At 39.5% G+C, this 27,786-nt stretch overlaps 1 protein-coding gene across 1 annotated transcript; it reads right to left on the bottom strand.

Annotated features, from left to right (window-relative positions):
* Positions 1-27,786, bottom strand: LOC127617289 (synaptopodin 2-like protein). Its single transcript, XM_052089242.1, has 4 exons — positions 27,651-27,786; positions 20,793-22,090; positions 9,270-11,272; positions 1-3,508 (listed from the first exon to the last, which is right to left on the bottom strand). The coding sequence occupies exons 2-4, from the start codon at positions 21,022-21,024 to the stop codon at positions 2,774-2,776; spliced, it is 2,970 nt and encodes a 989-aa protein (XP_051945202.1). The 5' UTR covers positions 21,025-22,090; positions 27,651-27,786; the 3' UTR covers positions 1-2,773.

Below are 27,786 nucleotides of genomic sequence, written 5' to 3'. Positions count from 1 at the left end.
AAGATGACATCATTTATTTGTGTTTATTAATTTAATTTACAAGGAATTGCAGAAAGAGAGAGAATATTGAGGCTGGTTACTCAAACATGATATCAAACTTTAAAGAAAATGGAAATAGATGTTGAATCATGCATAACATCTCCCAGAAGTCCAAATGAAGGATCACACCAGTTCACAGGGGTTGTAAAGCATAATTGATACTGAGATTATTCGCCAAAGGTGCCAAGTCACTTTGCAGCAGCTGTCAATCAAACTATGCCTACATGCAAATACTTAGACAGTTGAGTATGTACCAACATAGAGAATCACTTTCTCATGTGCTGTGATCCAGTATTCAGTGGATGCCAACATGAGCACACTTAGCAAAAATTACCCATGAGATTCAATCCTTACATGAGTGCTAGTGATGAGCTCAGGCAGATTTCAATCTGTGATTTCAGAACTACGTCAGGGAATATTTGGTATCAAGTTCTGAAGTGTGAAATACCTTTTACTAAAACATAGTATACCATGTGTTTTGTGAGAGACTAGTGTAATGCATGCTGTAGACAAACTGATAGCCCCCGAGGTGAAGTTTAAATATATGATAGACCTTAAAAGTACCCCATAAATATTTTATTGTGTGCAATGTGTAAAACAAAATCAACTACCTTACCTTACTGTACCAACTGAGTACTCGTCACCCTAAAGGTAGAATTACTTTAGTCCCTTTTGTGTGATAAACTGCAATGCTATGTGAAATTTAAAAAGATAATTCCCCCAAACTCAAACATTTACTCAACCTCATGTAGTTCCAAACCTGTACGACTGTCTTAGTTTTATGGAACATAAAAGGAGATGTTAGGCAAAACATTAACCTCAGTCACCATTCACTTTGATTGCATCCTTTTTGTTTTTCAAACAATGAAAGTGAATGGTGACAGACGCTAACATTCAAAAGATTTTTGTGTTCCACAGATGAAAGAATGTCATGCAGGTTTGGAACAAAATGAGGGTAAGTAAATGGTAACAGAATGTTTTTATTTTTTGTGTACTGTTCCTTTAACTCATATATACATCTCTGCAAGAATTCAGTTTATCTCTTCTCCTCATTTTGCCCTCTTGTCAAATCAGGCTGTATAGACTTCCTTATGCTTTGTATTATCTCCTCTTTCCTATTTCACACCCTAGTGCGATGTATTTGTTAAAAATGACTAGCTATTTTATTTCAGTCCTGCATGTCATTACTAAACTAATATGGAAACTGCTTTGGATTTCAAATCCCCAGCATCTTCCTTTTATAGGATTCTTTATATAGAATCCCTATCATTCTCTCTCAAACTGTAAAGACCTTGCTATGTCCTTCTACCATTACATTAATATGACTCACAATCAGCAATAAGCAGTCACTTCCTTCCAAGTTTGACTTGAGTCGGACCTACAAATTGTGTCATTGTGCAACCACATTCCAATACTCTCAAACATTGTCAAAGCAATACTGTACAAAAAAGCAAAAGGATAAATCCCTTTTATATGACGCACATTTAAAAAACGTGGTTAATAACTAATACTGCTTCGAAAAATCTTGCACATTACTTTTCTCTTTGGTAATCACCATTATAGTTCTTTGGTACACTTTTCTGAATCTATGTAATGTCTTTTTTATAAGGCATTATAAGCTGCATAGATGATTCCAAAACCTAATTTTAAAGGAATGTTTCACCGCAAAATGTAAGTTCAGTTAACATTTATTCATCCTCAAGATTTTGACTTTCTTCTTTTAAACACATGGCAGAAATGTTCACACTGCTCCTTTTCATACATTGAAAGTGAATGTGCAAAAAATGTCCATAAAGCATAAAAAAGCATTATCAAAGTCAGCCTTATCTCATGAAAATTATGTGACTGTGGGAATTAATTTGAGCAAAATTATATCTTTGTTGTTGGTGTAGAAAGACTAACTAAATTGTGCCTGGGGTGCTGCTGCTGAACTCAAACGAAGATTTTTTAGAAAAATTTCTCAGCTATTGTGGTCCATGCAATTCAAGTGAATGGGTGCCAAAAGTTTGAAGCTCAAACAAAATCACTTAAGTCGTCAGAAAATTAATCAATAAGACTCCAGTGGTTAAATCAATATCTTCAGAAGTAATATAATATGTGTGAGAAACAGATCACTTTTACATTCTTCTTTTTGTGTTTTTGTTGAATCACATTCTTCATGCTGCCCCCTACTGGGCAGGGAGAATAATTTCTTGCAAAAAATATTTTGACTTAAATATTGAACAGTTTCTCACCCATACCTATTGTATCACTTCTGAAGATATGGATTTAACTACTGGGGTCGTACGGATTACTTTTATGCTGCTTTTATGTAATTTTTGGCACTTTAAAGTTCTGACCACCATTCTCTTGCATTGTATGGACCTAGAGAGCTGAGATATTCCTCTAAAAATCATAATTTTTGTTCTGCAGAAGAAAGAAAATCATATCTGTGATGGCATGAGGGTGAGTAAATGATGAGAGAATTCCCATTGTTGGGTGAACTACCCCTTTAACATCAGGACCCTGTGGGGTTTGGAACAACATGTTAATGAGTAAATGAAGACATTTGTGGTTAAACATACCCTTTAACGGGTAACAATTCCATCACACAGTCCACATAGCAACATTTGCAATGTTAATCATGTTCAGCAAATCCAAAATGCTCTAGCTTTACATTCAATATATAAGGGATACTTTGGATCCTGGTCTACAATGAATATCAGGCTGAAGTATTATCGTCTATAAGTGCTTCCTACAGATCTTCAGGCATGCTCCCCCTCTTCACCTGCAGGCTGCCGGTCCAGCCACGGGGGCAGGTGTTATAGGTGCGCACTCCAGGAGAGCGCAGGCCCGAATCCTCTGACTCAACTGAGGCATCGGAGTCAGTGAGTGAGCGGGTGTTGTACAAGCGCACTGGAGAGTGGATCATGCGGGTGGGAGAGGGACTGGGGAACTGAGTGCCCTGCATCCGTGGTTGAAAGGGACTGATGTGCTTGTGTTCGTAAGGCACGATGCTGCCACTCACTGGGGATATGGGCAGGTTGTGCCCGCTCAGTGCACCAGGAGATGGGCTGTTTTTTCGCTTGGCAGCATTGATGATGTTTTTGGCCAAAAGGTGATGGTTGGCTTTGGTGTCCTGGGTGATGGCTGGGGACTGGCACCTGGTTTCCCAGGGGGGAGACATGGGGGAAGTGGCCGTAGGCTTGTAGTAGGTTCCAGGAGATGTAGAGGTTGCAATGTGCTTGTGGATGGGGCTTGAGGAAGGGCATGTCATGATGGATTTATGGATGGGTCTGGGTGAAGGGGGGGTTGGTGTGGGCTTGTAGATGGGACTGGAGGATGTATAGGTCATAGGAGGGCTGCTGGGGGACCAGACCACACTGGAGGTCACATCTGGACTGGTGAAATGACGAGAGAGGTTGGACGTCCTGGACATTGGGTTGGTGGAGCCAGAGCTAGTGATTGGTGCCGGGGTCTCTTCTTTAATCTGTTAAAGATTAGAAAAGATTACTCTTGGAGGTGAAGGAACACTTTGATTGTGTTAGTATCATTCTTGTAAAATACAAACAAACACAAACAGATGTATTGAATAATGTATTGGGTGAATCTCACAAAGAAATATCTTGGTCATATTTCACCCCAAAATAAAAAAATAACATGAAACCTATTTATAGCATCAGTAAATGGAATTATCCAGCCCAGATGCAATAAACTTTTTATTATTAGAATTTGTATGCATTAAATATGGTGCAAAAATACTAAATACTAAAATTATTTATGTTTACAATTGTACCTTACATATATACTTTACAGTTTGAATAATTTATTGGTATTTTTTTCTGCATTACAGTATTGAGGATTATGTTTTTTTTTTGTTTGTTTTTTATTAGAATAGGTGACTTGGAGTGAGCTTAAGAGTGAGTTTAAAAGTTCTGAAAGGAATATTCTGTCTTTACTTCAAGTTAATCTCAATCAACAGCATTTAATGTTGAAACATTTTTAATCATCCTTTTTTACACACAAAAAATAAGCAGAAATAGCTGTTAAAGTGAGCCACTTATAATGGAAATGCATATATATATACATACTTTTTCAAAAGTATAGCCACAAGACAAAAACATTATTCATGATAACATGAGATTAGTGCGATAACAGGCGTTACAGCATTTACCAAATTATAGGTTTTAATGTTGTTACATATTCATGACAACGACAATAAAGATGGGGTTAGTAAGCAACATTATAGCATAAAAATCATGTTAATATCTATAGTGTTTACATCTTGTGGCTATACGTTTGAAAGAGTTTCAGAAGTTCGTATATTAATGTAATCCTGCCATGAGGATAGTGTAAATGTGTTTGGCTCGCTATCACTGGAGGAGGGCTCGAGCTCAAAAATCCCCTGGACTTGTTGAGTTATTAATGAATAGATGGGAGGATTTGGGGTGGTGGAGGGATGCTGGAGGAATCATCACAGCAAGGATTTAAGCAGCTGTTATATGCTTAAATTAAATGAACATGCTCCTTCCGAACTTTGTTAATAAACTCCATTTTAGTAGTTCACAAGTTAATGTAATCCTGCCATAAGGCTAGTGTAAATGTGTTTGGCTCGCTGTCCCTGTAGGAGGGCTCGAGGCTCGAGACTTGACCCGAGCTCAAATACCCCCCCAAAAGTAGCCAAAACCGGGCAGCAAGTCGCTAGTGCTAGAGTGTGTTTGAGTAGGAATATTGAATATTGAAATGCTGAATGGTTCGTTTGGTATGAGTGGCATAATATGGGATGATTAAGCTGAAAAAACACTTCATGGTTACAGAGGCAGTGATGCTTATACGCATGGCCTGAAAGATATGCCGTGGTTGCAGCACAAGTACGCCGCATTTACTCTGCTTCGGAGATGTATTGAGCCAATAGCAGGTGCGCTGCTGTTGCATTGTCGCCAATGTTGAGCGCACTGCCCGAGGAGAGGATTTGTGGTGAGGTATTGGGGTGGTAGGTATGAGTTAGAGGTGAAAGGGACTTGCAGTTGCAAAGTCAGGGCTTGCTATGGCTGCGGTGAGGCATAGATGAAATGGGCTTTGGCGGAAGCATGGTAAAATGCTTAGGCTGCAGTTGGTTGGTATTTTAGCCATTAGTGAATGTGGCCAAAGGAACCTGAAATAGATCGCATTGGTCCGCAGCTAACGTTGCGGCTAGCCGGGCTCAAGGTTGGGCAGGCATCTACATTCTGCTGAATAACGGCTTGACCCAAGCACTCTGATAGTGGGTGTACATTGTTGGAAATATTGTAAGCAGGGCTACCACTACTTGCTGCTTCCTAGATGGGCGGGTGTATGGATAATATAACATTTACGGATAATGTAAACAGTAATATGTAAAACATGCATTTGCAGAAATGCCTAGCATTAAATGGCTCTGGTGATTGGGGTAACAGACGAATAGTTGAGCCAGGATCGTAAAAGGGAATCCCCTGTAAAAGCATTTCTAAGAAGATATTTGTTCTCCAACATAATGCATGTAATTCAATTAACTCTGTATCATTGGCACGGGGTGACTTGTACCGTTTTGATGAGGACATACAAAATAATTTGAAGTTTGTGCCTGAGAATTGGATTTAACAGATACTAACTTATTTAGAAGGACACTTTGAAGGGAGAACAATCATGATAGTCATGTTGGAAGATAATTCAAATGGAATTTCTGATAATAAAAGGCTTAAAAGTGAGTTCCACATTTTTTGAGCCCCTCAGTTCTTAGCCCTCCAAATATCGCACGGTTGATGCTAAAGTCTTCGAAGGGAATAGGGCATGGAATGATCACTGAATGGAACACGCCCTAAACGAGCTGCATGGCGAGGTAATCAGGCTCACGGGAATCACCTGTGTAGGAAACCGGATGAAATCTCTGGAGTAGTACAGTAGACGGTGCAAAAACAATGGTTTAACAGTTAAAGGACGGGCAAGGAGGAGGCGGGAACTGGCTGACCGGTAAACGTAAGGTTTAATGTAAAACTCAATTTAAAACAACATAAAAAATAAAATAATCTGACACACACAACATGTACGTCTCTCTCAAACTGGCGTCTCCTGCCGCCCCTTTATCTCGCTCTCATGCTGATCAGCATGCCCTGCTCCTAGTCACACTCCTCCCCCACCCAATTTAGGCCGGGGCGCCTGAATGCCCTTCTGGCCATTCTGTCAGCAGGTGGTCCACCCCGCCTCCTATGAACCTTGGGGAGAGTCAAGGGGAGGCATGGGGAGAGGGAAAGAGTGAGAGGAGACACAGAGAGAGGAGAGAGAGAAGAACTTTCTCGCCGGCCCCCGGACATGCTGTCGCCCGGTCCTCAACCGCTCCTCCACCCTCTGCTGGATGCCAGCTCGCGCCTTGCTGGCGGACGGCAGCGAGTCCTCTGGTCCCTGGCGGACAGAACTGCTCCTCCCCTTCTCAGCAGACAGCCGTGGTTCCTCCGGCTCTCTGCGGCCGGCAGCAACCCTTCCATCCCCAGGTAGATGGCCGTGGCTGCTCTCCTGGTGGATGGCAGCGGTGAGGACTCCACAACAGCCTCCTCCTCCCTCCCCGTTTTCGGCACCACTGTAACAATTAAAGGTTGGGCAAGGAGGAGGCAGGAACCGGCTGAACAGTCAACATAAAGTTTAATGGTCAACATAAACTTAACCAACATAAAACATAAGGACACACACACAACGCGGCATCGTGTGTCTCTCTCCCGAACCGGCATCTCCGGCCGCCCCTCTATCTCGCTTTCCCGTTGATCAGCTGATTTAGTGCCTCACAGCCCGGCCACGCCCACCTCCTTGTCACAAACAGTTCAATTGGAAGCCAGCATTGCCACGAAATATGAATTGTGGCTGCTGCGTCACATTGGTGAATAACATAACGATTGCGATGGAAGAGCTTATCTGATGAGGGCAAATGCTTTGCGCAGAGTAGTGTGTCATCCAAAACTGTTGCAATGATCTGTCGTGGGTAAGTAGGCGGAGCCAAATGCTGGAGGAATCATCGCAGTATGGATGTAAGCAGCTGTTTATATACGCTTACTCTGGTGATGTGATTGGTCGGATTAAATGAACATGCTCCTCCCGAACTATATAAAACTTTTTATTTAAATGTTTATGGACTGGCCAAATTCACTTTCATTGTAGGTGCCTTACTGAAACCACGTTTATTTAATTTATGTAAGTATTTTAATAAACGAGTTTAAAGTCCAAATTATGTTTTTGGTAATTAACATTATGCCACAAATGCTGTTGATTGAGTTGAACTTGTATTGAACTTGCAACATTTCTTTAATTATTATGAAAATAATGTCACAATTTAAAATAAAATAAAATAAAAAATTGTCTTAAAAATCAGCTTCATTTTCTTAATAAAAAATACCATTTCTATTTTCCCTCTTTTGAATTTTAGGTGAAACATAACTGGTAGTTTTTGTGATATTCACCATCATAATATGTCATGATTTGTTTTTTATTAACATGTTGTTATAAATGTAGACTGTGAGGAATAGTAGTGCATAGAGGCACAAATATACCATCACACCCCAAGTTACTATAACACTTTTCACAAAAGTTTCACACAATACCTGTGTTTTTGTAAACCAAACTTCCAAGCTTGCCAGGCTACTGCCATGTATAATGCATATGTCGGGGTATGATTTGCAAGCCCACAAACACACCATTGAAACATCTAAAATGCCTCCGGTGGTACTGCATGCAACTTCAGATATGATGTTATCAATATCAGGGTTTTTCATGCTCTCTGCGATTACAGTGAGCTGTTTTCAATGTCCAAGTAGTTTCTCAGCACACTGGGATATCATGCCATCTTCAGATTACTAGCATATACTCTGCCAAGACCACTAACCTTTACTGAGATATGCATTTGCGCTGTTGAGGCTGTTGGGTAGGTTTTCACCAGCAAATGTGTTTTGTCAAGCATGAGGGAGGCCGTAGGTCAGGCCGTTTGTCTAAAGCTTAAGCCCACGGGGGCCTGTTTTTGCTCAGATGTGCATTGGGGCAGGCCAGGAATGCACAGGGCAACTTCATATTTGCTGTTAAAAAAATTCTAGTTTCATTTTGGGTCTGCACACCACACAGTGAGCGGCTCTCTGTGATACATATTTGTTTTGTTAAGTGTATAGATAAAAAGTATTGTGTGGGGGAAAAGGCTGTGCTTCATAACGGAGGGAGAAATACTCCTGAACATTGTGAAACAACTGATTATAGGGAATGCTTAAAAAGAAGAAAAAATCAATACAATCAAACAACAAATACAGAATATCACATTAGTGAACAGCAGAAGATAAAATAGTATGAAAATAGAGACAGATTAGAAACAGAGGATTTCATTTTTTAATTAAGGGCGGAGTAGACAAACTTGTCTAAAAGAGAACAGAATAAAAGGAAAAACATAAAACTTGCAAGCAAAAAATTATTACTTCACTTTCTGATGTCAGGTCAAAGTAATACCTCACTGCACCTCCACACGGTTAGACAAATACAATATTTAACTTATATTATTATAGCTTTGTTTACATTGGAACTTATCGCACCACACTATACATACTGTCGCACAGAATGCAAACGGTAAACTACATCCATAAATTAAAGAGCAGCATACAATACTAATTAGGAAGGAGAATAACAGGTACCATAAATAAGAGTATAGAGGCTCTTGTATCTTTCTAATCATATTAAAATATATTCTGTAGATCATAAATGGCAAGACACCATCTGCTAAAGTGCTTTATGAGACAGTGCCATACTCCAACCTGAAAACTTGGAGGCAAAAACTGGAAAAAGACACTGGTCTCTTACCTAAAATATATCTAGCATGCTACTTCTAAAAACATACAGCTGCACCAAACTACCTTGTCTTGATTAATAAAACTTCATCATCAATAAGGTTCTTTTCATGGCCCTCTGGTGGCCAGTTCATGGATTATAATGAAGTCCGTTACTAGGTAAATTAAGGTCCTGACATTTATTGCCTCCACAAACTCAAAAACTCAACAAATAAACTAGAGTTAAATAAACAAGACTAGATTTGAGTATGAAACTAAGAGTGAATTACTTTCTCTTTGTACCTGCTCTTTCATTACTTCTAAGTGGCCAGTAAGCTTCATGTGTTCCTTTTTACCGCCCTTCCATGATACTTTGGTCTAAAGAGTACATTAAGCAAGGAAAAACAGAGATGGAAAGGATTAAAAGAATGAAGATGGTTTCCACACCTGTGGGGTGATACCAACTTTCTTGGCAGAGAAGGTGGGTCGTGAAGCTTGAGTACCAGAGCGAGGTGAGTCCACGCCTTCTGGAGCTAATGGAGACACAGGGGAACTGATGCTACCCACTGTGCTGGGACTGAGTGGTGTGATGGGAGGAGAGAAGCAATGAGCCGACCTGTAAGCAGCAGAAGGACTGTATGGTGATGGCAATGAACTTGCAGGAAGGGAGGTTTGTCTGGAGAAGGAGTTACATGTAATGACAGGCTTAGGAGGTGGGGCAGCTCTTGGGAGAGTGCTATAGGGATCTCTTGTTTGGTTGAGGATAAAGAGGGATGAGTTGAGCTGGTATGGCTGATGTCTCGACAGCTCCATCTCAAATTTAGTGCAGCCGTTCTCCAAGGGTATCTCTGGAGGTGGAGTGGGTGCTGGTTTTTTGGCAGGGAGAGTCTTTTTATGAGTGGCCTGCTGAGCTTGAAGCGTCTTTGAAATCTGTGTACTTACATTGGAGGTGTTAACAATGGCTTTGACACGACCAGGCATGTTGGATGGATACACCCATGAAGGAGGTAAGGACATGGTAGGAGAAGGAGATCTCCGCCGCTCCTTGTTTTCATAAATGTACCTGTCCATTCTGGTCTGGCGTTTGGCAAACAGTTCCGCTCCTTTCCCCGAAGCATTAGTCAGGGCTTGCTCAGGCTTGTGCTCCATCCTGGCATGTGTCCTAGAGCTCTTCAAACTCGAGGCCCACTCTGGCACCGAAGCTTCCTTGTGAACGTTCTCCTCCTTGGCCAGGAAGTTTGAGGCTTCGGCTCCAAGAGCCAGAAGCTCCTCCTCTTGCATTGCATCTGGCTGGGCTTTCTGCTTCTTCTTATCGGCTCCCTGCACCAATGAGAGGAGCTCAGGATTTGGAGCCAGTTTGGGCTTCTCCTGAAATGTAAACATCGACTTACGGGTTCCTCTGCGAATTCGACCCTCGTCAAGGATGCCTGTCCTAATTGGATTCATAGACCTCTTTTCACTTAAGAGCTCAGGAACAAATGTTGGTCTGTGGGCAGATGGGCGTATATAGTAGGAAGAAGGTTGTGGTGAGGGAGTGTGGGATGTATCAGGAGGAGGCTTGGAGTAGGTGGGGAGTGGAGGGGTTGGATATGAAGGTGGAGGTGGTAGAGAGAAAGCAGGTCTTGCGTGCACTGGGAAAGGTGGTTCTGAGCAATCTGAAGGTTGTGGTTCAAAGTATGTTGCCATAGGTGGCTCCTGGAAAGCAGGTAAAGATGGAGAGTCATAGGATGGGGCTGAAGGGATGTCCATCACTGGACTTACTGCCTCTGAGCCTATTGTTGTTGGAGAGAAAAATGGCCGAGCTGTTCGGTTTATGATGGAGAGCTGTTTTGTCACTGTCTTGGATACTTTTCCATTGCACTGCATACTGAATCCATTAGTGATTTCTTTATTGGAGTCTACTGAGTCAGTGTGCACTCCATTTGCTCCTGCTTCCATGTGAACAGCCCTGTCTATAACAGCAGAGGTATTGTCACTTCTAAGAGTAATCTTATCTTTCACTGCTTCTGTAGGCTCCTCTGAGAGCTCCTCATCCTTCTCATTCACAGGGAGAAATTGTCTTTCTTGTCCAATCTCCTCCACTACATCCTCACATGCAACCTCGCAAGCATCCTCCATGACACGGTTAGTACCACAGGTTCTGCCAGCTGACCACCTGTGGTTTGTCTTGCTATTCCTGTGATTCAACTCCTTGTGCAACTCCTCAGTTGAGTGCTGTTTGTCCCATGTCAGTGGGCTGTCAGAAGGTGAATCAATTACATTCTTGGATTCCTCCGATCCCCCTCCTGCAACGCTCACAAGTGTGAAAGCATTCACTCTCTGTCTGCGACGGTTGAACAGCTGGACGCCTTTAGAGTTGGAATTGGCTTGGAGCTGAGCAGCAATGATTTGACTCTTGGTCCGGGCCTCCTTCAGCTCTTTCTCAGACAAACTGGCACTTCTACTGAGGTCTGCAATAACAGAAAAAAAATTCCATAAGAGAAAACCAAATTTTGTGTCTATAATAAATATCATATTCACAGCTTAATTGGATCATTTCAACACAGTCTCATGTCATGAGAACTCATATGAGACGGCACTAATTTGTAATAATTAGTACGAAATGGCAAAATCGTAAGATAGCATACGACTTTGCTTATATGAAAAGGTGTGACTTTTATCCCCATAGAGACCAATACAATACAGCCATCCAATTTTAGCAAGCCTCCAATCCAGCACTTTATTTTAAGAATGGAAAGATCAGTGCATTAATACATATTTAAAATATTAGCCAAATATGTTCAATGTAAACGACTGATGTACATCAATGGCTTGTAATTAGCTTTTCTCAACTCGTTCAAAGCCCTGATGGTTTCTTTCTTCTGTGGTAAATTAAATATTAGGTTTAGGTTTGGGACAGTAGTTAAACTTAAAAAATTTGTGATTTGTGATCATTCATTTTTCATTTTGTACAAGTCAACTTATACGCTTTCTTACGCTTATTCCATTGCGTATTATTTATTATTACTTTTCATGTGACCAGAGTGAGTAAATGATGATAGAATTTTCATTTTGAGGTTAAATATCCCTTTAAGTGTGGCCTTCCCAGTTGCAAGACTCGTATTGTGTTTCAGTTCTCAAAGAAAACTGAAGGGTTGCTCAACAAAGCTAGGAGGTAAATGTAAAACACAAGTCTTATGATGCGTTTTCTACTATTTTAAAATACACTTAATGGTTTCTGGTGCATATGAGTTTAATCACTTTTTCCATCCTTGCAAACAAAATGTGACTAAACTACTTTTACAGACTTGTTTTGGGCAATTATTAGCTTATTTTTAGCCTACATTTTATTCCACGATCTCATTACAGTCACAAACATTTGTGAGTTGTATAATTTTCAATTAAAGCCATAATGAAAAGGGAATTGTGTCGGCGGGGGCGTGGTCAAGCGCTCATCCGGAGAGAGAGAAAACAGTAAGGGTGAACACACCTGAGCGCTACATTGTCTAACATGTGTTTCTGATTACAGTAAGCACTGGGGAGAAAAATAAAAAGGGACCACGCCAGAGACGAGGGAGAGAGAGAGAGAGAGAGAGAGAGAGAGAGAGAGCTACCCATCTGAAAGAGACTGTGTGTGTTAAGCTAAAGAGTGTTATGCTGAAAGGCCCCTTCGAGTTGGTTTATTAAAAGTTATACCTTTGAGTTGAAGCCCAAGTTTCCTGTGTCCTCCCTTCCTTTAATATTTACACTGATGCCAAAACCTGGGAGAATTGGAGGAAATATGCTGTCATTGATTCCTCACAGTTGGCAGAAGTTATCAAGTCCCTCGCCAGTATGCACCATGAGTAATATCAGGACCAGGATCACCGATTCTAGGAGGCTCTCCAAGCTCAAGCAGAGGACCGGCATGCGATCTGGAGCCTACTACACCAGGAGAAAGCCTCGGCACTGACCATGGACCCAGCAGCCCCCATGTCCCCAGTTGCCCTCATGAAGATGGGGACAGAAGATGATCCCGAGGCCTTCCTGGATCTGTTCAAGCGGATGGCCAAGATCTTTTTGTCCGGGGAAGATCAAATCGTGGCGCAACAACAACAAACAGCAAGTCTCCTGGTGAATGATGATTTGAGGAATACCATCCTGTAGGTCGCAGCCCGGAGCAACCGACAACTCTTCCGTTCAATGAAGATGGATGGATGCAGCCACCCGTTTGCCTTCACTCAAAAGCTCCGAGACACCTGCCAGAAGTGGCTGCTGGCTCGATGCCAAGGGAGTCATCGATGTCTTGGTGCTGGACCAGCTTATCCGTCGTCTACCAAAGGGAATGGTGTAGTGGGTCCAGTTCCACCACCCAGCATCGCTGTAGGAGGCCATCCAAATGGCAGAGGACTCTCTCCCCCACACTCTCTCTCCCTCGTCTTTGGTGTGGTCCCTTTTTATCGCTATCCCCAGTGCTTGCTGCTATCAGAAACAAGTGTTAGACATTATAGGTCTCAGGTGCGTGCACCCTTACTGCTTTCTCTATTACCGGACGAACGCTCAACCATGTCCCCGCCACCACAGGAATATAATCATCTTAAAAGTCAAAAGTATATTTGTCTTAAGTAATCAAATAATTACAGCTTCACAAAGACAAAATCCTATAATTCATTTTTTAATACAGACTTATGAGAAATACTGACAGACTGTATGAAGTTTAGGGATTTCTGTTTAAAATAATTATCTTTGCAGTATGTTGTGATTCACTCTGCCTGCCGGCAAATCTTTTGTGGGCAATGGAAAGTTTTCACACATTTATCGTTCCGAGAGCCCCCTGTAAACATACTGAAATTTTTATATTTGCAGTTTTGGGGGTGTTAAAACAGACATCTGTTTGTTGAAAATGGAAAAAGTTTATTGACTGGGCTAAAAAGCCCCATTCGAAGTAGCAGAAAGTATTTCCTTCACCACAGGCTCTAGTCCCTCCCTTAGCATTCCTCAACTGCCGAGAAAATTCCCCGCTTGAGACTGCAGTGTGCCTTACGATATCTGGAGAGGCACTGGAGCCATTGGTTTATATTCATGCTGACATCCCGACAGGTTCATGCCGTTCCATCATCACTTACAGGACAGAGTCATATATTTACTGTATATGCTTGAACTTTGACCTGCAACGTTTGTTTCTGTGATACAATATAACATTAAAGTTTCAGTAAATAAAAAGTGTATTGCTTAGGGTATTTGCAATTCATACAAAAAAGAATACAGCATAAAACAAAACTTTCAAACCCAAACCATCACATCCTGAGGAACAATTACGTCATTGTTGTCAGAATACTGAATGGCTAAACTAATATAAGTGTGGTTAACCTGTACAACATAAACACAATCTGTTTCCCTAATAGCCCTTTGAATTAATCACTGTAGGTTTCCCCTAAGGTGGCTCTCAGCTTTTATCCTCAAACTCAAACTTGGTATAAAACATACAAACAATTTTGAGAGTGTTTTTTCTCTAAGCAGGCAGGTCTTGGTCTTGCCAGAGCCCCATTTGAGTTGTCAGGTAGTTAAAACCAACATTTCCAAATCTCACACAGTTTGTTTTATGTGCAGGTTTGCAAGACTCAAAGGAGCTTTTATATCACATAGCATAAAACTATAATAGGGCATTGATAATGCGCATCTGCCTTTTATTCCACCAGCAAAAATAACTCTTAAATTAAACAGGCCAAGCAACACAACCTCCAGCACTGTGCTTTTCTTTTTCCTTCTTTATAGATATTCATCTTTACTGTGTTTAAAAGGATCTGCTGTTTATAAACCTAGAGCAAAATTCCATAATCATCCATAAACACATTCAACTTTTTTCTTTCCTTTTCGTTGATGTTTCAAGTACTTTTCCAAATACTTTCAAAAGGATTTTCCTTTATAATAACTTGCTTCAAACCAAAAATACTTTGCAGATGAGCAAAATACCCTGATGCACAGCTTGCATGTTCCTTATTCTTTCAAAGAAATAAACCTGGAAAAAATCTCCCTGTCACATTAGAGCCAACCAGGTTAATATGTACAGTTATGACCTTACTCAGTGATTTAGATTTCTACTTATAATAAATATCACCAGAAAAAACAGTTGTATTAATATGTACCAAACAAGACATATCCACAAAGAGCAAGTCAAACACTTACAGTCTGAACTTAGGACAGTTACAAAATAAATTAAATGTCATTGTGTCTTTTTCTTAATTTAAAGAGAGAGAGAAAAATACCAGATAAGACAAACCAAACAGCAATAAAATAGTTTTGCTTCTGGATCAGTCTGCATTTACTGCAAAATATTGCTCACGTCACCACTTTAACCACGCAGAAGAAGAGGCAAGCGCATCACATATGTCTTCCTAATATGATCTCTGTCAACAAGTTTCAGAACTTATTTAACATCAGCACATGCCACAAACCTAAGCTTTCATTGTATTGCCCAAGTGACACCTTTAAACTTTAATAGACATGTCGGTCAGACTTACTGTAATTTGCGTATAACTTTCCCTTTTCTTCCCTTTATTAACTCTGCATACAGTGTCTTTTCTTGCTGCTTCACAAGCTTTTCTAATTTAACTTCATCTGTTTCACTCCCCCTTCAGCTGTGTGAGCTCAGATCAGATTTCATGTCGGCTGCTCCAAATGCGCATCCAGCACGAGGCGGGCAGGCTGGGGCACTGGACAAGGGTTTGTTCCCTTTTGTTTTTTTAAGCAAAGGCAAAAAAAAAAAAGAACTTGGATGCTGCATAGAAAAGGCTAGTCCCTTCTCTGTTTTTCTTTTTCTTTTCTTTTTTCTTTGGATTTATACACCACACATTAAATAGTTATAAATTGGAGAATAGGGGAATACGGGGCTAGTTGTCACACAGTTGTCCTCTCAGGAACAAAGAGAATTTCAGTCAAAAGTTGGTTAAACAAGTAAATACAATAAAATCACATTGGCATACACGATTAAACCAAGTGCCAACTAATGGTGATATATATCATTTTTGTGAAAATATATCAAATTGGGGCAGGGTGTCACATTTTTCTGTCGGGGCAGGTTGTCACATATGTTTAATTTCATCAATGATATACAGTTCATTATTATCTTTTGGCCAAAATGCCTTGTCTATCTTTGAATTTGTTTGTTCATCATAATTATTTTACAGTATATTCAGACTTTCTAATGACAGGTTCCCATAGGAAAATATGAGTGGAAATTTTTCATAGCTTGGTCATCTGCAAATGTGTAGCCGAGTCTTCAAGTTTACATTTGCATGTATTCATTTAGCAGATGCTTTCATCCAAAGTGACTTAAAAATGTGGAGAACAACGGAAGCTAATCATCCTACGGAGGCAGTAGTAATACAAGTGCTGTCATACAAGTACCTGTAGCAAGGAGGATGAGAGACGTTTTTTATAAGACAGTGCACTAAATGGTATTTGCCAATACAGAAATGGACCTACCCTAAGAAATATTCACTGGAGTGTGACAACCCCAGTCTTCTCAAATAGTTCCAATCTTCCTCAAATGCAGTTTTTAGTTGTGTATTGATGAGTTTCGGAGTCAAGAGTTCTGTTTTACTCATATTCATCCTAATTCATTTTAATTCATAACCACAAATTGACTCTCTTTTCACTGTTTTCATTACCAGAGATCATTGCTTATGAACAAGTTGGAATGTGTGTGGAGGGGGGCACATCAATGTGAGGTTCTTTGAATAGTAATGATTATTTCCCATTACAATGAAGGACAGATGTTGAAATACTAAAAGGTGACTGTTAGATAAACATGCACTGAACCATTCTTTTTCCCTCATTACTAATTTAAGTGTCTACATTTCTTTAGTGTCATGCACAGAAATTATGCTTCATCTCTTAGAGGATTGGGTGTCAGAGTGTTGTCATGCTGGGCTGGGGGAATAGACACTTTTTAGGGTGGAGTTCAGTTCAAACCACAGAGGCTTGCTTGCTTAATAGCTGATCCATACCTGACTCAAAGTCATCATGCTTAACTTATCAGGAAGGACAGGAACTTCCTCTTTCAACAAAATGGAGCGGTAGAAATGGAGGGAATGTAAGGATTTTCCCATTTCTTTGGCAGTGTTCTGCTTGTGTTATGTAGCCCCCTCGGTGTTGACAGAGGAAAGAAATTCCCTTAAACTTTGAGGATTTGGGCCTTGGCCGCCCTGGGGTTGTATATCACAGGTCAGATTCCCCTATCGGATGTTATGGTTCACTAGGGGGATGGGAAAAATTACACTTTTCCTGTGAGTGGAGTGAGTAAACATGTTAAAGTCATGAATATGCAGTTGCACATCACTGTGACGTACACAAAGCCTCTTCTGGGAGAATCTCCCCTCCTATATATATATATATCTTTAGTTCTGTCATCATTCACCCTCACATTGTTTCAAATCTGTGGAACACAATGATAAATATTGAAGAATGTACTTGTTGCTCTTTTGGTGAAAGTGAAAAGGGACTAGGTCTGTTGAGCTCCAAAATGACAAAAACAAAACAAACAAAAAAAGCTATAAAAATAGTCCACATGGCACATTCCAAGTCTTCTGAAGTAGAAAAGTCATTATTCACAGACCGAAGCACTAAAATGGACTAAAACAAACATTTATGGACTACAAAAAAGGTGCATTGATGCCATTTGACAACATCGGTGCCGAACATGCTCTTGCGTGTCTTGTGATCCAATGTTGACACACTGTTATTATCATTATTTGTCAATGGTGCGATATTTGATTTAAGAGCTACATCACAATCAAATTGTCCTTTATGTTCCACAGAAGGAATAAAGTCATACAGGTTTGGAATGGCATGAGAGTGTGTATATGATGAAGTCATTTTCCTTTTTGGGTTATACTTTACAATAAGGATTCAATTGTTAACATTATTTAACAACATTAGTTAACATGAACTAACAATGAACAATACTTTTAAGGCATTTACTATATGAATCCTGGTTAATGTTAATTTCAACATACACTAATACATTTTAAAAATCAAAAGTTCCATTTGTTAACAGTAACCAATGTTAACGAATGGAACCCTATTGTAAAATGTTCCCCCTTTTTGTTTGCCTTTCATTTGAACTGCTGTGTTGAAGCAAATACATTATAATCATGGAATAGAATGCATATATCATTTTCCTGAAGATGATTAGCAGTTTCATGCAATCAGTAGTTGGAAATGGATTCTAGAAAGTCATGTAAGCATTGTGTGTTCTGTATCCCATCAAACTATGATGCTGTGTGGACATATTATTCCATACAGAGAGAGAGAGAGAGAGAGAGAGAGAGAGAGAGAGAGAGACGGAAAGCAAAAGAGAAAGAAAATGCTGACATTTTGTTCTGCTTCTCTTCATAAAAGCCAGATTAAACCAATATAATACGTTTCTCCACTAAGTTTCTCCACATCCTCCCCTCTTGTCATGTTACACTCTTTCTAAGGCTGTAACAACATTAGAGGAACTTCTTAAATTTCTGCATTAACAGCTACAGTTAAGAGTTAAGGACCATCTGAAATGGGTCTGACTTTTCATTAGCAAGGCACTGGTGTGAAATGCCGCCTACTTGCAGTGGGTGCTTGGTCATCTGCAAATCATATTTTGCATTCTTTCCAGATAACTTTTCCCACAAGCCTTAACTTTATGGTCAGTTGGTATGAATAAGTCACTGTACAGCTCATCTGTATTTGCAGGAAACAAATGTGTAATGAGGGTTTAGTAAGCCCTAATGTCTAAACAGTTAGGGAACAGTAATGTCTCCATCATCTTCACATCTGTCATATGTAGTTAAAATTGCCTATTTATAATGACGCATAGCCATTTATAATGCTTTTATCATACAAGACATGCTTTTAGTGTCTCTATAATTCAGTTTAAATACCCTGTTTAAAAGACCAGTACAGCTGGTCACCAGGAAATATTGAGTTGTGGATGCTAGCACTGACAAGCACAGAACGGGGGCAGCAGGGGTGCAATTTACTTTGGAACATGTCATAAACACAGGCTTAATCACAGACCATGTCTGAAAATAAATAAATAATCAAGTGTAGTACCATGGTGCTTTTTGTGAGTAATATAACAGAATAGGCTCTTATTTGTGATAAAGGAAAAATGTAAAAAAAAAAAAAATATGTACAATATATACTCAAAAAGCAAATAAATTAGTTAAGTATTTATAATTACTACTTGTTAAAAGTATTATAAATAAATAAATAAAAACCAGTGCTCTTTTTTATCCTTCTGCCCCTTTCCCTGCAATGGTCACTGGTTGCTAGTATCCTCACCAGGCTGCTTAAGCATTGACTTCATTGGTATACCAGCATCACCAAAAAGACTGCTGGTCAACCAAATTCTTGTCGAATAAAGCAACTCTAAGTTTGCTAAATAATTTTAACATGCTTCATTACACCTATCATGGCAGTTTCCTAGTGAAATGGATACTAGAGGCGCTACAACAATTACCTTCATTCCCTTTCACAAATATCACAAGTATTAAAGATCTGATTATCAGTTCATAAACACTTTTCACCCTGTTCCTCAATCACTGCTTTCATATGACTCAAAACACTCTTACTATACTGCATGACTTGTAAGAAATGAAGTTAGTAAATTTTTACTTTTGCATATATATCAACTGAATTTATAACTTTGTTCAAGTGTGACCAAAAAAAGCATTGCACTCTCGATGCAAAGGGCAAGGGTACAAGCCCTAAAGAGCAAGCAAGTCGATTTGTGAGTCAAAAGTGTCATAGATGCACCACAAAATAATGTATCGGTTAGGTTTAGGTTTAAGGTTTGGGGTAGGATGGTAGGTTTTGTTGATTTCATATTTCATATTCGATAGAGCTGTATATATCTTCTGCTGAACAAATATGAAGGTTTTTAGAGGAATATTTCAGCTCTGTTGGTCCACACAATGCAAGTTAATTGCTGCCAGAAATGTGAAGCTCTAAAAAGCTCATAAAAGGCAGCATAAAAGTTATCCATATGACTCCAGTGGTTAAATCCATGTCTTCAGGAGCAATTTGAAAGGTGTGGGTGAGAAACAGATCAATATTTAAGAATATAAAAAAAATATATATTTTATAATTTTTTTTCTATAAATCTACTTCCAAATAGCCCTTCACTGTTTTTTGCCGATTCGTATTCTAAGTGCATATCGCCACCTACCGGGTTGTTGTGCAAATATTTAATTTATTATTTTCCTTTGCTTTATCCATCCCTTTTTTCTATCTTCTTCCTGCCCAGTAGGCGGCGATATGCAAAAGTATGTGAATCACACAAAAAAGAAGAAGAAGAAAAAGGGAAGTGAAAGTAAAAGTGGAGATTTAGATTAAAAAATAACTTAAATATTGATGTTTGGAAGAACATTTAACAAAGTGGACATTTTACCTCGGGACTGCAGTGATACATGTAATAAACCACGTAATTTTGCTAAAATGTTGCCACAGTCACATACATTTTGGTGGTGAACAACAAGGTCATGCTACTCCCCTAGCTTGTCCAGTACTAAACCAGCCTGAGCTAGTGTGGAAAATAATTCTGACCTATGCAGGTCTTTTCTGTATGGTTTATTACACGGCTTTCTGTAATACTTCATTCTAAATGGTCAATCGTGGGACTATGTAGTCAAACATTTTGTGTAAGGACCACTAAACTGTACAATCATCCCAGGCAACCAATTTACTATTTCATGACTTGTATCACTTCAGGGTCTCTGTCTTCTTACATAATATAATAATTTAAGCCCAATTACATGTTTCATGTCGATTTATTTATGTATTTGTTAAGTAGCTGATTCGGGGTCCAGATCACCCTCTCTGGGTTTATTTTGTGACAATGACAGTACATTATCCCTGACATTTTTAACACTCTAGTGGTACAAGAGGTATTTTTACAACTCCAGTGTTATATATAGTTTTTGACTTTTTTAAATGTAAAGTTGCAATCAAGAAATAGAAGAAAATATTTACTTGTTTTCAGTTCCATCTGGCCAATGCAAGAAGTTCTGCCTGGCTTTCCTTTAACTCCACAGTAGTCATCTTTATGCAAGATGTTAGTACTATGCCTCTCCAGGGTATCTTTCTTCAAGTCGGTTCCCTCCAGGGACCTCTCTGCACCAGTCTTGTCACGAGTGGAGTATGTTGTGGCAGTAGGCCCACCCCAGCTGTCCCCTCTCCTTACCGGCTCATGCTTACACTCCATCCCTGCTCCAAAGCTTGGTTGTGCTCCTCCGTCAAGGTAAAAATTCTCCTTTTGCTGAGCTCCCTCTTTGCCTGCACGCTTGCCTGGGTGTGACAGAAGCTTTCTGTTTCTCTGCTGTGAAAGTTTGGCATGTAAGGGGTGGTTTTGGGATCCTCCGGCTTGTTTTATGCCTCACAACGTGTGAAGAAGCAAGGATGAAAGTGAAACTAGAGCTCTACATTTTGCTGGACATTCATTGTAATCATCGAAGAAGTCCCGCTACCGCCCAGTGAAGAACTGAAAAATGCACTTTTGCTTTCAATCCACACAATATTATTCAAACTCTAACAAGACCTCCCTGGAGCTGCTTGTCATTGCACTCTGGAGCAGTTCCCATGGAAAAGTGCCAAGAAAATTTCACAACTGGGATATGCTCTATTGCAAATCCGGTAAAGACTTGAAGACTATCCACTGGTCTATTTGTGTTCGATCACTGATCCAGATATTGCTCTTTCTTTTTTCAAGTCCCAGTCACCAAAACATGACCCTTCGGTTTATCGCAGTCTCTCAGAGACAGACTATTTCTCTAAAGGCACGCGTACCCCTTGTTCTTAAAACATTTCAACAATGTCGAGAGGAAGGGCAGTGCTTGGTGCTTCTCTGTCGTTTCATTGGCACATGAACAAAAAGTTCAGTCAAAAGGTCATCCAAATGTTCTGACTGGAGCTATTGTAATCATTCAGGGACTAAAAGTGCAAGCAAGGCTTTCTTGTGTTCAATCCATATGTTTATATTACAAACAGATGGTTTCTGTAGTTTTCATTCTATAGCCCTGCAATACTGATAGGTTCTCTCAGGGTATGTTCCTAAGCCATATGATCTCTAACCCACAATCAGAGATGACATTTAGTTTATTTACTAGCTTCAGATTAGGTCAGATTGAGACTCCTCAGGAATGCATATGGTATATCCAGACGGGGTTTAATGTCTTAACCTCTACGTGTTTGTGCTGCTCAAATGAAAGGCCATTGGCTGAGCTTCTGAAGTTAATGTTGCTTTGATTGATCTTCCTCTGGAATGCTACTACCTGAAACATAGAAAGTATAAATGGTCAATCAACAGAAGAGCATATGCTATATTGCAGTGGTTCAAAAATGGGTGGCAGGTATGTTCTGATAGGCTCACGGACAGCTGGGGAAAACCATGCAAATAATACAATACAACTGACCATATAATTGTAAGAAGTTTGCATAGCAAAAAAAATAAAATAAAAAATAAGCTTATCAACTTTCGATAAGGGAGGAGATAATGCTTCCCATATCTTTTTCCATGGCCAAGTGTTTGTCCCATGTGTTAGGATGGTAAATAACAAAGTTGTCCATTTTCATATTCAGATATTGTTAATCATTTTGCATATTGTTGTTGGGTCAATACAGTTCATGGTACTATATTACATTTTAATGTTTGATTCTAAGGGCATTATGCTTTCCATTTGAGAACCACTAATTCGTTCATAAAAATAAATAGTATAATAGAAAAAACTAACATGTTTATACATTTGCAATCTAGAACTAGTTAAACCTGAAACATCAGTTTTTTATTAAATGAAGGAGGGGTATGTCCTCTGGCTCAGCACACTTGATATCATTTGTGAAAATGACACCCCGCCCATTGCCAAGTCATTGGGAGCAATGAATTGCATTTTCTACAAGCGTAGTTGAAACAATGCATATTTTGTGGTTTTCCTGACTAATATCAAAGAGACAGGATAATGAGAGGAAAAGGTGTTGCCAAATTATGAGATTTAACTTAATAAAAAACCTATTTAAAGGAAGGAAAGTCCAAATTTGTAGAGACTGGACGCTGGAAATGTGAGGCGGGAAACTAAAAACCAAGAGATTTTTGCAGAATCTGAAAATTCAATGTTAATGCTTATTTGGCTAAAGACATTTTAAATATTTGTATGACTCAAAGCTCCATTTAACACATTATACTATCGGCGTGTTAAATACTTTTTCCAAAATTCTGCAGATTTTCCCTCAAAATCCCTCAAGAAATAAAAAAGAGTTATGCAGATCCCATCAAGACCTTCGTTTTTATGCTCAGCACACCAATACACTACAAATGTCCACAACGTAATAAAAACGTGTTTAGGTGAGGTTTGAAATCATTGAATATTCTCTGCTTTTAATGTCAAATACAAAATATAAATACTTGCACACATTGGTTAAGCCAGTAAAAAACATTAAAGGAGTTTACATGCAATGCGAAGTCTGGGCAAAAATAGTTTTTTTGTTTAAAATGTTCATAAGCAAATAACGCGATAAAGAAAAAACATTTGAAAGATTTACATGATCTTACACGTTGATGGCTTATTAAGCAACTGGTGTGAGATTGTGCATGCAAATGCCCTGAATGATTAAACTGATTAATTTCAAGGCTTACAAATGTCATGATATTGAAGATGTTAGGGTGGAGTCACCATAAATGATTTGGTTTAATGTATGCTAAATGCCGTTATGATATTTGCTTTTAAAGGGAAAGGCTTTAACTTAAGCATCACTGTAAGCATGCTCTCAAATTACTTGCAATAAAACCTGCATGTTGGAACAGGACAATGTGTTAATTGGCAAGGTTACACATAGCACAAATTACTCTCAAGAACTGAATCGCTCAGTCAGCTGAGTGTTTTCTCTCACATCCTGTAGGCTACAACAGGGCCAAGGGTCACATGAGGAAATTAGACCCCATTAATCTTAATCAGCCCCTTTCAAATGCCGTTTAAACTAATAACACACATGACAAACGAGTGGTCTCACTTTCCTTGTGGTTAGCTTGACCCCTGTGTGTTTGTGTTTGGGAGTTTATGTCATGCCCACTCCAACAGTTGACTCAAGCTATAAAGAAGATATCCACTGTTCGTGTCCTCCCAGCCACCCTTAAAATAACGACAATCAACTCAACAAAATAAACACTCTCGCCCACAAAATCTTCTCACAAACACACTTGTCTTCTTTGCTTGTGGACAGTGGCGCTGTTAGTGGTGCTGCTTGTTTGCTAAAACTTAAAGGTAAGGTTATGGATCAACATAATTAAGTGTGAGGTCAGCATGTTGTTTCCAATACTTCCGGTACCCTAGAATTGGCCACATTATGCCAACACAGCGACAAGCGGCATCTTCTATCAGACATGTTTTCATCGGCACATGCATTGCGTCAGCACTGTGGGAAACCCGAGTTCGGATCCCACGTTAAAACCAGGAAGTAATTACATTTGCATAAACAGTGATGAGTGTGATTCGGAGGATGCATTTTTTTCTCTAATGTAAAATTTTATCTCCACTGGTGGTTATGTTTTTTCTCAGCTTTTCTCCCCAATTTGGAATGCTCAATTCCCAATGCGCTCCAGGTCCTCGTGGTGGCGTAGTGTCTCGCCTTACATCATATCACATGGCTTGTTGAGCGCGTGTGGAGACATAGCGCATGTGGAGGCTTCACAATATTCTCCATGGCATCCACGCACATCTCACCACGTGCCCCACCGCATTATAGCGACAGTGAGAAGGTTACCCCAAGTGACTCTACCCTCCCTAGTAACTGGCCAATTTGTTTGCTCAATAGACCTGGCTGGAGTCACTCAGCATGCCCTGGATTTGAACTTGTGACTCCAGTGGTGGTAGTAAGTGTCTTTGCTCACTGGTGGTTAAAAGTTAAAGTTTTGGTTTAGTTTGGGGTGTACAGTTTATAAAATATGCATTCCTCTTCCTGTAAAGCTGAATATCCACCTCACAACTCACTTTTGGCACCCCTCTGTGGACATTTCACCCAGAATATGGAGCTCAGACGTGCATATATGCCCAACAACACTTAACGCTTTGGACACTGGGGGCAGTGTTTCACTTTTAGGTAAGCACAGACCAATTTTAGCTTAAGACAAGTCAACCTATGGTTTCTGATTTCATTGAGATCAGTCTGTACGAATTTAGGTTTGGGAACAAACCCCTAACCGTAGGTATTAAAGTTCGGCATGCAACTTTTTCCACACAGTTTTTGCTACTGACATGAATGATATCACATATCATGCAGCTTGTTAAAGAGAGGAGTTCTATTACTTTTCAAAGAGATCAGACTTACGATAAAACAGTGAAAATCAGTGACTTATGCCTTATCTAGGGATTAGAATACAGTATCATAAAGGCTTGGTGGTGGTATATTTTGACTTAGCAACCACCTAAAACAGCCTAGAATCCACCTAGCAATAACCTAGCAACAACCTAGAGCACCCCAGCATTGTGGCGTTGAGTTTTGCTTGGCTAAGCACCACTTAAATTTTCTTCTGAAATCTAGTTATTCAAAGCATTTGAACTAAGCAGCAAATCCCAAGAACTACCTGGGAAACATATATCATGTGATGATAGATCTTGATGCTGGAGGTGTCAGAATGTGTTTCTCTTATCTGATTCTACAGCACATATCTTTACATCATCTGTTCATTTTCCAGCAGTTTACATTACGATATTAACAGCCTTCCTGTACTGCTCCCACACATATCTCAGGTATAAGCGAATTGTTTGTTGTCATTTATTTATGTCATTCCAATGCAGTTGGGACATTCCTGTGTGCATATGCCAACATAATGAGCCGCATTACGAGATCTAGAGTTTGTGTTCCATGCGTTATCAGTCCTAAGGCAACAGGAGACAGGTACCAGAAGAATTTTGGTGCATTTGGGCTATATCCATTACAGTGCATTATATGAGCTGTGATAGTGAATATAAACGGTTCCTGACACAGCAGGCCCAACAGGTCTCTATAATGTCCCAGATCAATTACAGCCTTTCAGGGCAGGATCCTTTAAACATATGCCATGGCACAATGAAAAGTCCTGCTCTTCAACCTGTCTCCTATAGCACAAAGGCCTATTCAAGCACCTGTAAGTGGCCTGAAAAATAATTTGGGGGTTGCATTCTACATTTGGCATTCTTTGAGAGTAATTCACAGTAAGCTTCTGATTGCCAGCATGCCTTGGCTTGCACGGGTTGATGACAGACAGCAAAAACACCATTAGTTTTAAACTTCAATGAGGTTTAGAGTCATGGTGCCTGCTTCATAAGGGCACTGTTAAGTACATAGCAGGCCCGCATATCAATTATGGATAAAACTGGCATGTCACTGAGCAACTTCACATTAGATGTGCAGTTCTTCATTCAGTAGTACAGTAGAGCATCTGTAGAGAAATACCAAGTAGAGGAAATAAAAACAAGGTGCTCTGTGATAAATTAACCAATGGTTATTTGTTATAACAGAGCACAAGTAGCTTTTATTTTCATTTTCATTTCATGTTACCAAGTAAAGATCCACAAACACAAAAAGAGGTAACTTACTATTGACTCTGGAAATATATAAATAAATAAATTAATACAGCACTAACGCTTCTTGTAGATCCATTTAAATTGACCCTATATGTATTTGGACACTTTTTTACATTTACGATACATAAAATGTCTTGCAAACAAATCATTTAAGACTTTTTCTCAGAATTAACTTCACCCTTTTGAGCCATTTTTGCAAGTACATTGAACCAACTATACTCAAAAATTGAATTGTAAGATTTATTATATATTTAAATTTCATTTAAATTCAAAGTAATCTTTAAAAAACTAATATTTAAAAATTCTAAATATTTAAGATTTATTGATGTATTTTGTTTTAAAAAGATTACACATATCAGTTTGATGGAAATTTGTTTTGAAACTGAAATTTTTTAATCTTAAAAATAGGTTAAAATATTATACTGTATATAGTGTAACGTATAAATACCATATAAGTGAGGACTCGGGGTGATTTGCAATGGTATCTAGCAAGTTCCACAAAGTTTGACAACCAAAATACTCAAATTTGTACAAATGTCTATTGTTTTATCATTTAAAACCTTACAAACTTTTTTGTGTGAAATGTTTTGCTTGAAAAATGTGTTTGTGAAATCTTTCATTAAAATAAATGTCACTTGGTATGATGATTTGTTTGTATATAATGCACAGACTTTCATACATTTTTAAGTATGCTTTACGTGTCTGAATACTTTTCAGGGCCATTGTATCAAATAAACCTTAAGTACCATTAAACATCCAAGCTTGCAAATTATGGCAGCAAATAAACACTCAGATCAAACACAGGTCAGTGACAGATGCTCAGCACAGGAACCTCTGCTTAATGTATAAGTCATTACAGTCGCTAAGATACTCCAGCACCGGATATTCGTTCTACTATTACAGCATGCTGCTCAAATTTATCATCATAAGAACCACACACAGGCAGGACAAAGAACAGCGTACACAAGCCTAACAGGGAACAGATGAAGACCACTGGCAACAAGAGAGGAAAATAAGTTACATCCTCATTTAATTCAACCCAAATATTTACATCTAAGAGCAAGATCAACTTCAGAAGCATTCCTCCCTCTGGCAGTCACACGTTGTGGCTACAGCTGGCTACCTAAAGCCAGCTAGGTTGCTTCAAGGATGTAGTTTACGATTCAACAGGTGATAAAGCTCTTTACACAATGCCAGTCGCTGTTGTAAATTACTCGTCTCTTCAGCAGCCTCTCTAGAAACTCAGTTAAAGCTGTGGAGCTGATGGCAGACTCACCTGAACTCCCCACTGCTCCGGTGTGTGTGTGTGTGTGTGTGTGTGTGTGTGTGTGTGTGTGTGTGTGTGTGTGTGTGTGTGTGTGTGATGGCTAGTTTGTACTGCCCCTTTTCAGGTCCTCCTTGTGTTCACCTCC

The sequence above is a fragment of the Xyrauchen texanus genome, chromosome 23 (assembly GCF_025860055.1).
Source record: "Xyrauchen texanus isolate HMW12.3.18 chromosome 23, RBS_HiC_50CHRs, whole genome shotgun sequence".
NCBI lineage: Eukaryota > Metazoa > Chordata > Actinopteri > Cypriniformes > Catostomidae > Xyrauchen > Xyrauchen texanus.
This window is presented reverse-complemented; position numbering and strand designations above follow the sequence as displayed.